The sequence below is a fragment of the Seriola lalandi genome, unplaced genomic scaffold, assembly GCF_002814215.2.
Source record: "Seriola lalandi dorsalis isolate HSWRI2012SDOR001 ecotype SW California unplaced genomic scaffold, Sedor1 jcf7180002054423, whole genome shotgun sequence".
In the NCBI taxonomy this organism is placed as follows: domain Eukaryota; kingdom Metazoa; phylum Chordata; class Actinopteri; order Carangiformes; family Carangidae; genus Seriola; species Seriola lalandi.
The window spans coordinates 430,286-443,263 of NW_019524976.1; the positions used below are offsets into that span (position 1 = coordinate 430,286).

The following is a 12,978-nucleotide window of genomic DNA, read 5'->3' on the forward strand; positions in this document are numbered from 1 at the left end:
TCACTCCAGTGATGATTATTAATGCTTTCTGATCATCTTGGCCTTGAGCTGAAAATGTGGACTTGTCAAAACATCACAACTAAGATTATTTTATTCTGTAAGCATTACAATGCAGACATTCGTTCTCAAAAGACTGTTTGGGCCACAATCTGTTACAGACTGTGCAACACTGCATTTACACCTTCCTCTGAGAGTGAAGCTGCAGCCCAGAAATAAGTTTTAAAAACACACAAACACTGATGGAAGCATCTCACACAGAGACTCTGACACTAATACATCTGTTTTACTAGTTTACACAGCAGCTAGCAGCTCACTCTCTCTCCACTGTGTCTGTGTGTGTGCTCTGTAAGTGCATGTGATGACATCACTCCTTGCAGTTGTGTGTGTCCTCAGTCCGAACAGAAAGACAAACTCGACTGGCAGGGGAAAAGAAGATAATCAACTTTTATTAGCAGGTTTACCTGTGTTTAAAAAAGTATGTGTATACTCACAAATTTTGGTGGAAAAAAGGTGTTAGTTTTGCGTGTTAGCATGTTGTCATTTGCTAATTAACTCCACAAACTGAGGCTGATCAATAAACTGTCAATACTAGCCTTTTGCATAAACTGGAATTTTGGCTTGTCATGATGATGGCGCTAGAGTAAAAGTCCAGGGATCACTGAATACAATTTATCATGAAGGGGACATGGCAGATATTTCAGTCTGGACCAGCATGGTGAGCTGCCCAACCATCTTGTACAGTCTAAAATTGCAAAGTGTAATAGCCACCTTAAGAGATACAACAGAAGGCCCTTATAATCACTATACCACTTCCATGCTTAGCAAGAGCGTGGAAGGGTCCTCACATCACAAAAAACACCAGTGCAAATTCCCAAGCAGGCGTTATTTGGATAAACTGATAACAAATTCGACATCTGAATGGTTACTATGATTACAGTCCAAGGATTAAAACTGTTACAGCTTTGACCCGGCTCTGAATCCCCAGCATTACCGCTGTTTAGTGTGAAACTCATTCTGGGATTCTTAGCTGTCCGAAGTCCACACAGGTCACGTATCGATGCATCCCTGATAAATTTTGCGGAGTGAGAACACTTACAGATAATTGATTGGATGTGGACTTTGAATTAGAACAGTACTTGGGCTGTGACTGATGAAGTTTCACAGTTACAACACAAGTTCAGATGAGGACGCAGACTGAGAAATGGCTAGAGACTTAAATACACAAGGGAGGCATGGGTAATAGGGAGGAGGTTAAACACATCAGGATAGGGGTGTGTGATCTGGCCAAAAGATCATATGACAATCACTTTGGGTAGAATCACGATCCAAGATCTGAATCGCGAATACTGCTTCCAGCCGGTGAGACTTTACTATTGACTGTACATTTGTTTAGCTCATTTTATGACTGAGTAATCTCAATCACTCTAACACTAACTGACTTCATGTACTGTGTGTGTTGAACAGCTGAAACCCAAGACTAAATGCTTCACTCATTACAGAGTATGTTAAGTTCTGACTTGCATCCTTGTGAGTTCAAACAAGTTCAACCCAAGAGTCTAAACCCTGGAGTAAAGAGAGACAGTGTATGTTCCATTTGTAACTGGTACAGCAGCATTCTTGCTCACATCAATGGCTCAGTTTCTGACTACATTTCAACATAACTGTCTACACCTGTTGTTCGTTCGTTCGTCGTCTCCTGCTTATCGGGATCCGGGTCGCGGGGGCAGCAACCTCAGCAAAGAGGTCCAGACAGCCCTCTCCCAAGCTACTTCCACCAGCTCCTCCGGGAGAATCCCGAGGCGTTCCAAGGCCAGCGGAGAGATATAATCCCTCCAGCGTGTCCTTGGTCGGCCCCAAGGCCTCCTCCCGGTGGGACATGCCTGAAACACCTCCCAGGGGAGGCGTCCAGGAGGCATCCTCACCAGATGCCCGAACCACCTCAACTGGCTCCTCTCGACATGGAGGAGCAGCGGCTCTACTCCGATTCCCTCCCGGATGACCGAGCTCCTATCTCTAAGGCTGAGCCCGGCCACCCTGCGGAGGAAACTCATTTCGGCCGCTTCTATTCGCAATCTCGTTCTTTCGGTCATTACCCAAAGCTCATGACCATAGGTGAGGATTGGAACGTAGATCGACCGGAAAATCGAGAGCTTCGCGTTCCGGCTTAGCTCCCTCTTCCCCACAACGGACCGATTCAGCGCCCGCGTCACTGCTGATGCCGCCTCAATCCTCCTTTTGATCTCCCGCTCCATCCTACCCTCACTCGTGAACAAGATCCCAAGATACTTAAACTCCTCCACCTGAGGCAAATCTCCCCCCCCCTACCCGGAGCGGGCAATCCACCCGTTTCCGGCTGAGAACCATGGCTTCAGATTTGGAGGTGCTGATCTTCATCCCAGCCGCTTCACACTCGGCCGCGAACCGCCCAAGCGAGAGCTGAAGGTCGGCGCTCGATGAAGCTAAGAGGACCACATCATCCGCAAAAAGCAGAGACGAGACCCTCCCGCCACCCGGCTGCGCCTAGAAATTCTGTCCATAAAAGTTATGAACAGAACCGGTGACAAAGGGCAGCCCTGGCGGAGTCCAACCCTCACCGGGAACAGGTCCGACTTACTGCCGGCTACGCGAACCAGACTCACACTCCTTTGGTACAGGGACTTAATGGCCACTAACAAGGGGCCATCCACCCCATACTCCCGGAGTGCCCCCCACAGGGAGCCCCTGGGAACACGATCGTAGGCCTTCTCCAAATCCACAAAACACATGTGGACTGGATTGGCAAACTCCCATGCTCCCTCCAGCACCCTAGCGAGGGTGAAAAGCTGGTCCACAGTTCCACACCCAGGACGAAAACCACATTGCTCCTCCTCGATCTGAGGTTCAACCATCGACCAGACCCTCTTTTCCAGTACCCTGGCATAGACCTTACCAGGGAGGCTGGTACCCGGTAGTTGGAACACACCCTCTGGTCACCCTTCTTAAAGATGGGGACCACCACCCCGGTTTGCCACTCCAGAGGCACTGCCCCCGAGGTCCACGCAATGTTGCAGAGGCGTGTCAACCAAGACAGTCCTACAATATCCAGAGCCTTGAGATACCCAGGGCGGATCTCATCAACCCTCGGGGCTCTGGCGACTTCTGCCCCGGAGATTAGATCATCCATCCCCAGGTCTCTTGGCTCTGTTTCCTCCACGGAATACGTGTTGGTGGAATTGAGGAGCTCCTCAAAGTATTCCTTCCACCGTCCGACTATATCCTCAGTTGACGTCAGCAGCTCCCCACCCCCACTGTAAACAGTGTGAGCGAGTTGCCGCCTTCCTCCCCTGAGGCGCCGGACGGTTTGCCAGAACCTTTTTGGAGCTGATCGATAGTCTTCCTCCATTGTCTCACCGAACTGCTCCCATGCCCGAGTTTTTGCCTCGGCAACTGCCGCGGCTGCACTTCGCTTGGCCCGCCGGTACCAGTCAGCTGCTTCCGGAGACCCACAGGCCAACCACGCCCTGTAGGCCTCCTTCTTCAGCCTGACGGCTTCCCCCACCCCTGGTGTCCACCAGCAGGTACGGGGGTTACCGCCACGACTGGCCCCAGCTACCTTGCGGCCGCAGCTTGCAACAGCTGCCTCAACAATAGCAGAGTGGAACAAGGCCCATTCGGACTCAATGTCCCCCACCGCCCTCGGGATGCAATCGAAACTCTGCCGGAGGTGTGCGTTGAAAATCATCTTGACGGGTTCTTCCGCCAGGCTTTCCCAGCAGACCCTCACAAACCGTTTGGGCCGGCCAGGTGTGCGTGGCGGCTTCCCCTGCCATCTGATCCAACTCATCACCAGGTGATGGTCGGTTGACAACTCTGCTGCTCTCTTCACCCGAGTGTCCAAAACATGCGGCCGCAGGTCTGATGATAGGACTACTAGTCAATCATAGACCGGCGACCTAGGGTGTCCTGGTCCCAAGTGCACCTGTGGACATCCTTATGTTTGAACATGGTGTTAGTTATGGCCAAGCTGTGACTAGCATAGAAGTCCAATAACTGAATGTCGTTTGGGTTCAGATTGGGAAGGCCGTTCCTCCCCACCACACCCTTCCAGGTCACGCTGTCATTGCCCACGTGAGCGTTGAAGTCTCCCAATAGGACAATGGAGTCCCCTTTCGGGGCACTTTCCAGCACCCGTCCCAAGGACTCCAAAAAAGGCGGGTAGTCTGAACTGCTGTTCGGCGCATAGGCACCGACAACAGTCAGAACCCGATCCCCGACCCGGAGGCGCAGGGACGCAACACTTTCGTCCACTGGGGTAAACTCCAACATACAGGCAGAGAGCCTGGGGGACACCAAAAAGCCCACCCCGGCCCTCCGCCTATCACCCGGAGCAACTCCAGCAAAGAGGAGAGACCAGCCCCTCTCAAGGACTTGGGTTCCGGAGCTGACGCTATGTGTCGAGGTGAGGCCGACTATATCTAGCCAGTATTGCTCAACCTCTTCCACAAGCTCCCGCTCCTTCCCCGCCAGAGAGGTGATGTTCCATTACACCTGTTGTGTGATAAATAATCTGAGCTTAAAGGTCCACACGGTCTTTAGAGAACTTTCAGCTGTGTTTACTGCAAGACAGGGGCCCCGCCAGGGAATCTGGAGTGACCCCATGAAAATATATCACATTGGGCCCCACCACCACAGGCCACACCAACCCTGAGAGTATAACACTGTGCCGACAAGCATTCAAAGCACATGATCCTCACTATAAGAAATATGCTAAAGGCCTCTTTTACAATTCAAATGTCCTTTTAATGGAAAAATTCTTGAAGGGAAACTTCTCTTAGCATAATCTTGATTTAACATAAATATAACTTAAATATACACATATATAATCCCCGGCTCCTCCAGTCGGTGTGTCAAAGTGTCCTTGGGCAAGATACTGAACCCTAAATTGCCTCTGATGACTGTTCCATCAATGTACGATCATGTGTGTGTGGTAGAACTGCTGTATGAAAGTGTGTGTGAATGGGTGAGTGTGACTTGTAGTGTAAAGTGCTTTGAGTGGTTGATAAAACTAGAAAAGCTCTATATAAGAGCAGTCCATTTACCATGACCCTCCTGCAATTATGCTGATTGCAGGGTTGGTTGAGGTAAGGGCTGCTGAGCTTGAAGCTGCATCTGTTGAACGTGGCACCAGGCAGGGACGATTTAGTATGAACAGCTGCTAAGTTTGGTAAAAGAGGAGAAATTATTACAGAATTTTCTGTGAAAATAATAAGTAACTCATGTTAGGGGAACATATGTCGTCTATTCCTCTATGGGCAAAGATAACAGGTTCATTTCTACCTCTCACGGCCTACATCCACCTTTCTTCGGGAAAAATTGGGTGTCATACTGTTGCCCTTTCCTCTTGTTTTTAGAAGCCACATTTCTTCAGGAGGCTGAGACATGATGCTCCACAGAGATCAGACTGTTGATGAGGTCAGCTCAGGATCTGTTTTGCAGGCTGTTGAGACGACTGGTATCACCATGAGTCTACCACATATTCAATATCTAAATGAGCATCAGGACTGAAATCCATTTATTAAAAACTCATTTACATTCATAATTAAAGACTTAAACACAGTCTGTCACTTCTGCCTCTAGATGTCTCTCAATGAAAACAACAACAAAAGACAGCATTGGGTGACTTCAAGAATTAGCGTGGGATCATGGGAGTTGTCGTCTTCACCATCATTACCATAAGCTCCTCTCAGTTTGGAATCCTTCAGTGTCAGTGGTTCTGGAAATCAAACAGACCCGGTGATTTTAATCATAAAAAACACTGAATAAAGCAGTTTGACATTTAATGTCAGTGTTTGAGCGACACTGTACGGAGGACAGAGACTCAGGGAAGAGTTGGAGCTGAGATCGATGCTAACCTTTGTTCTGATTGTTTCTGTGATAACTAATGAACCAGATGTTCAGCAGGTTTTTACCAGCAGCTGAATTATCCACAGAGGTGTCCTCCTCTCCATAACAAACACACCAGGGGATTCAAACCAGTACAAACACCCAGAAAACAGTTTGACTTTCAAAATCAGAGATTCACAGACACTCTTCAGTGACACAGGACCGGAGGTCTCCAGCAGCTGGGAGCTGAGCTGTCTAACATTTCCTCAGCTTGTTTCTCTGATAATTTCAGATCCAGACGTCCGACGACTAAAATCCTTCATCTGGTTCAAATATAGAGCTGAAAACCACCAAGGTGTCAAAAGTGCATGTGGCTTAAAACTAGACAAAAGTCAATGTTGAGCTTCTGTCAGACAAACACACTGACACATGATCATAGAGGATATGATGTCACTGACAGGCGACCAATGACACGGAGCGTTACCATGATTAAAATCACAGATTTCTCTGGTTTGAGAATTGATGGAAACATTTGGGATAATGTAAGACTCATGTGACTCATTATGAAGTGGTACCCTGAGATTTAAGATTTAAATGGGATTTTAGTGGGAACTAAAGAGTTCATTCCAGCTATCTGTGTCTGAATTAGTCTCCTGTGGCTGTGTTGTCCCTGTGGATCTGGCTGTATTCCCAGCATGCCACTGCCCTGGCCCACCTGTTTCTGATTAGTGATTCGGCTGATGTGTGTTTAGAGGTTGTACAGGAACAGCAGTCAACCATGTCCATGGAGACAGCTGCTGCTGAGCTGCTGTTGTCAGTAACAGTCACCACGCAGCTGCTCCAGCACACCCAGTCCACTACAATACGCCTCCCCCCTCCCTCAGTGTGCCTCAGCAGTTGTGTCTTTTCCTTGGCTGCTACTTCACGTCCTGGTAGGCGGAGTTTACATTAGTGTACCTGGATGCACCTGGACAGTCCATCCAGAATGCATTAATGATCATTTCTCTCTCACGCCATCACTGGATCTGCCCCTGCACCACATGGTTTCTTTTGTTTGGTTGTACTTCTCTTTACATGAGTGAGGGCAAACCTTTTTACTGTTGCAGAAAAACACAAAGAGTGCCTCCTGTGGTTTTACATCTCTTTTAGCAACAATGCTGATCAATGTGCTGCTGCTGCTCTGACTTTCAGTCTTTGGTTAATGCTGGAGGTTCACAGATTCACACTGACACTGACAATATACAGACAACTAAAGGGCACTACCCCAATTATCATTGACTAGAATCAGCTGTCTGCCTCCTCCACTCAGACTAGTTTCAAACTAGTTTTTTATCCAGAGTCATATACAAAAGGGACGGATGGACAGGTGGACAACCAAAAAAGCAATATGCCTCCAGCTCTGACTGTCACTGGCGTAGCGGAATAAAAACTCAATAATTGGTTTTAAGCAGCAGGTGTAAATGAAGACTGTGAGATGCAGTTGAAAGCAAAAAGATGGACTTTGATTTAAGATTATTTTGTGAGCTGTTTAAATGTTAATGTATGGTTAGTGTTGCCTAAGTGTGCACAGTTCATCTCTGTTATGTAGGAAAATAAACATAGAATAAAATGAAAATAAACACCAGGAGAAAAAGAATATGATCAGGATATGATCATGATCCTTACTTTAGACTGAGCTTTTGATTTAACAAGACACCTTAAGCAGAGGCTTAAGATTTGATTGTTAATATAAAAATCCCATTTAAAAATGTTTGAAAGCATACAACAGCTTCACACTGTCATGGTTTGCTATGGGAGACACTTTTTGTTAGTTTTGTTTTGGACTCTCTCAGTTCCTGTTTTATTTTGTAATAAGGTTTCCTTGTGTGTATCACTGTTTTGCTTCCTGTCTTGGTCTTGTTTGTGTGGTGATTGTCTGCCCCGCCCTAATGGGTTTCACCTGTGTGCAATCACCCTTGCCTCCTTTGTCTATATAGTCTTTGTGCTCCCCTTTGTCATTGTCGGTTCGTCTGTTTATCCCTGTTGTCTCTCTGTTGTTCTCTGGATCTTGTGTCAAATAAACCTGTCTGCACCGTCCCCAATGTGTTGGCTGGGTCCTACTTACCTCAAAACCCCTGACACACACACAATAACCTGACCACTGAAACCATTTAAGTGGCTTTCATGCTTTAGTCCATTTACTACAAGTGCGCTGTTCTGTTCTATTTGATTGTTTCTCTTACTTTCCAGGTAACAGCTGTTTTACATTTATTAACTACAGAGTAGAATTGCCTTTCACATAACATGTTTAAAAAAACAATGTTTGTAGCCAGAATTAATGTAAAGTAGCACTGTGCTGATATGGTCTATAGCTCATAGAATTATGATAGATTTGGTCAAAACCTAATATATGTCTGGACTGAGTTTGGTCAATGTGCGTAGTAGAATGAATGCAGACGTAGTTGAAAACTACTTTCAATGGAAAGTAGCTAAAGATGCTTGAAAAGCCGCAACATGTCACTAGATGATGCAATACACCAATAAGCATATTCATGAGGCATTAGTATCTGCTGGTTTCAGCCCATTAACATTTGCTTCTCCCCTCCTCTCTGTGCTCACATATACAGCATTTTCATACATGTTTTTCTGTTTCTGTTGTCAGACAATGAATTAAGTTTGAAACAGTGACTTAAATGTTAACCAGCCATTTCCCTTACCTGTGAGGTAGGCATGGCTCGCACTGGTATAGGCAGCAGCCGGACCTCTCTCACTTGACTGCACCAGAAGCGACTCCAGGGAGAAGCCCTGCAGGCAGATCCCTCGTCCCAAAACGGCATTTAGCTCCATAATAAAACTATTGACTTTTTGACAGACTCTTAAACATATATGGAACTGATGAAGTTGTCTCTTTTACTCACAAAAAAGTGAAAACACAATGCAGCAGTGGCTGTTCAGCCTGCTTCACGATGTCTGATCTCTGACATTTTAGCAACCCCTGCAGGCCACAGCATTCATTACACCCTCATTCCATCCACCATGACCAGACCATACAGGTGAACTGAATGCTGACAATTTTATTTCTTTTAGAGTCGTACCAGTAAAAACCTAGTTTTGTGTGTGTGTGTGTGTGTGTGTGTGTGTGTGTGTGTGTGTTGTGTCTGTCTGTCTGTCTGTCTGTTTGTCTGTCTGTCTGTCTCTGTCTGTCTGTGTTTTTCTGTGTCCGCCTGTCTCTGTCCGTCTCTCCCTGTCTTTCTGTGTCTGAAGTGTAAGCTCATTATTTTAATTAATTAATTAATTTGTATGTCAATCTTCCCTCATCCCACTATTGTTGTGTTGTGTTGTATTTTGATAGGATGTAATTATTATGTCAGCGTTTTCTCCACTTCTAGAGAGACACCAGCATCAGCCCTGTCATGCTGCCTGAGGAACACACCAAGCCTGAAACACATTGTCTTAAATAGCTATAGCTGCCAGTCTGAGTCTGTATGTGTCCTTTGTGCCTGTATTTGTGAAGATATTGAGCATATTTAATTGTATCACCTCTGTGCATTCGACAACTTTTTTGTTGTCCAAGAGAAAGAAAATAACAAGACATCAGGATTTACTCACTGGATTTGACTCACATAACTACCCTTGGAAAATGTATTTTTAAAGTTCCTCTGGACATGTTTTAAACTCTTGTGCCCCGCCCACCACCTGCTGTCTCCAGGTGGACAGGTGAAAGAACAGAGAGTATCAAGATGGTTACAGGAGGAAACATCAGAGAGACTCAGCCACATGTTTGAGCCTCAGTCAGACCCAGACTCAGATGAGGAGTCTGTTGAGACCAGAACCAGAGACTAGCAGACGCATCAGAACGGTTAGCATAGTTAGCATCTTTTATTTGTTTATGTTGTTTGTTAGCTTGTAACTGGCAGTGGCTGACACAGTGTTAGTGGTTGTGCTAACGCTATCTCTCTCTATCTCTCTGTACTGATAAGGTTTTCAGGTTTATTTAGCCCCGCCCCCTGTCCCCACAAGTTGACAGGATTGGTTCCTTAGGTTTGTGATGTATGAAACCCGCCTGTCTAAATCTGTGTTTTCTGTGCAATACATGGACCAAAGCGACCAAAGCGCAGATTAACAATCAGTCCAACCAACAGACCAGCCAACATCACCATACTCAAACATTAAAAATAAGACACCTTATGTTTTCTTTCTCTTTACCAGCAGGTCTTTGTTCATGGTCACATTAGTTTGCAGAGCAATTGGCATGCATTGTGTGGAAGGCAGGAAGCCCCAGGAGTGTGTACTCTGTCTGTCTCTAATATACTTTACACCTGCTTTGTTGTTTCAGACTGATCTTTGACCCTCGTGAGACGGAGCCAGCCTGGGTCCAGGCAGAGACATGGAGAGCAGCCCAGGATGGAGCACCACAGGACTCAACATCACAAACTGCACTGGCCCACCTGCTAGCAGCCTGCAGGCAGTCCACTTCACCAACTTGATGGTGGTGGTGGTGGTTGTCCTCGGCCTCTTCGCCCTCCTCACAGCACTCATCAATGGCGCCGTCATTCTCGCCATCTGCACCACCAAGAAGCTCCACCTGCCCGCCAACTACCTCATCTGCTCTCTAGCCGTCACAGACTTCCTGGTGGCGCTCCTCGTGATGCCCATCAGTATCCTCTACATCACCACGGAGAAGTGGTCCTTGGGTCAGGTCATGTGCAAGGTGTGGTTGAGCGTGGACATGACCTGCTGCACCTGCTCCATCCTGCACCTGTGTGTCATTGCCCTGGACCGGCACTGGGCCATTACCAAGGCTATTGAGTATGCTCGCAAGAGGTCACCCCACCGCACCGCCATCATGGTGGGAATAGTCTGGGTCATATCAGTTTTCATATCCATGCCGCCATTATTCTGGACTGAGAGGCCCAGCAGTGGCAGCCTCCAACACTGCATCATAGAGCATGACCACCTGGGATACACTATATGCTCTACTTTAGGGGCGTTTTACATCCCCATGATCATCATTCTTATATTATACTACAGGATTTACAACGCCGCTAAGACACTTTACCAGAAGCGCGGCTCTTCTCGCCACTTCAGCAGTCGCAGCATGGGCAGTCAGAAGTCTGCAGACCATTTCCGTGTCCCCCACACATTTTGTGTCTCAGACTTGTCTGACTCAGATCCCACGCTGCCTACTGACAAACTCAACACCACTGTCCACATCCCATCCTTTCAAACAGACATGGACAGGCAGGATGACAGGAACCAGATATGTATGTCACGTGAGAGGAAAGCAGCACGAATCCTCGGCCTCATCCTCGGGGCTTTCATCATCTGCTGGCTGCCTTTCTTTTTAAAGGAGCTTCTGGTGGGTCTGCAGGTTTTACAGCCTTCTCAGCTCGTCTCAGACTTCCTGACGTGGCTGGGTTATATCAATTCTCTCATCAATCCCGTGCTGTACACCAGCTTCAATGATGACTTCAAGCTGGCATTCAAAAAGCTGCTCAAGAGAAAAGAGAATACATAGGTCTGAAGTTTAAAGGGGATGTATACACTTTAATCTTATTTGCAGTTTATCTACTGGCAGTGTGATGTTGTGCATCACAATAAAAAAGTTGCATCTCATCCAACAGTGTATTCCATGGTTTTCAAAATGAAATAATTGATTATAATACATTTATCACATAATCACATCTGTTTAACAGTTGGAACTTGAGTGACTCTTGAAATGAGACATGTTGGTGTCACATTCTGTGTAGGCTCCACAGTAAAACTTTTACCAAAACATAGTCTAGTTGGGACTGTTGGACTGTAGAAATCACCATGTAATCATCCCCTCATTTCTTTCACATCCTCACAAGTCAACAAGCCATGTGTGTGAATTTTCTCACTGTTATTAGTCACAGGGAGCCACAAACGTTAGGGGTCATGTTGTGCAGCCTAAATTCATCACTCTTCAACAACTGTTAGAAACCTCCACAGGCAGCTGGCCTGAGAGACTGCTGAGTGAATATATTCCACGTGCCTTGGTTGTGTTTGTGAACTTATCCATGTAGTCTTGGGAAACAATTTTTTGTCTCTTTCAATACATTAGATTCACACACACACACACACACACACACACACACAGACAAAGATGTGTAAATCCCAGAGTCAGTCACCCATAGTTCCACGTGTCAGCTCATCTATAATTATACTTCACTATGATCATCTACATTCATGCTGACGATCTTATCACCTGTCGTTTTACTATCATGGTAATATCAACACATCCGATCACTCCCTGCCTGTCTAACCTGTCATTAGCACAGTTACATATCACTGCTTCTCATACACACATCTGAACATGCACAAACGCATTACCCACACACCCTAATCTAATCTAATCTCCACTCTCTAATTATTATTATTAATAATATTATAGCTGGAAGGAAAAAAATGAGCAACTCTTATGATCTACAGTAAATCGCTGTCTTAAAAATAATAATTTTAATCATTTTAAAGTGGACTTCCTTTGCTTTCAGTGCAATTGGAAACATTAATTCTTAATTTCTCAGCTTTGACTCTGAAAAATGCTGTAAAATTTAGTTTTTGTTTGAAGAAAATGGATCTACTGTGATTCTTTGTCAAAAGCTTTCTGGATTGTGGTGCTGGGCAATTTTATACATACATACATATGTATATCAAAAGGACAAAACCAAACTATATACGTAGAGGTATCGTGAAAGAAAACAAAGGTAATAAAGGAAAATATTTAAGGCTTTTCAAGTTTCGACTGTTTTTCTGTTCCTAAGTCATGTAATGAATCAATATAGTGTCAAAATATTATTTTGAATTGTTGTATTTGTGGTTTCTTTTTAGTCCATTTGCATTGGTGTAGTATTTTCCATATAAAATAAAGAGATTCCAAATAAATAGTTTTTTATAGTCAATGTCATTATTATCATTAAAAAAAAAAATTCTAAATGAATAGTTGAACCAGTCAGCATTTATAAAAAATATTCTATATCTGACCAAAACAATTGAATAGATAGGCATTCATAAAATAAATGACAAATACTCTCAGCTTCGTAATAGATAGATAGATAGATAGATAGATAGATAGATAGATAGATACTTTATTTATCCCCTTGGGGAAATTCATGT

At 45.3% G+C, this 12,978-nt stretch overlaps 1 protein-coding gene across 1 annotated transcript in view; it reads left to right on the forward strand.

Moving 5' to 3' along the window:
* Positions 1–12,675, forward strand: part of htr1e (5-hydroxytryptamine receptor 1E) — a 28,640-nt gene extending 15,965 nt beyond the window's left edge. The window contains exon 2 of the mRNA XM_087175167.1: positions 10,178–12,675. Within this exon, the coding sequence (XP_087031293.1) occupies positions 10,229–11,359 (1,131 nt within the window). The 5' untranslated portion in view covers positions 10,178–10,228 and the 3' untranslated portion in view covers positions 11,360–12,675. The remainder of the gene's footprint in view (positions 1–10,177) is intronic.
* Positions 12,676–12,978: the final 303 nt, after the last annotated feature.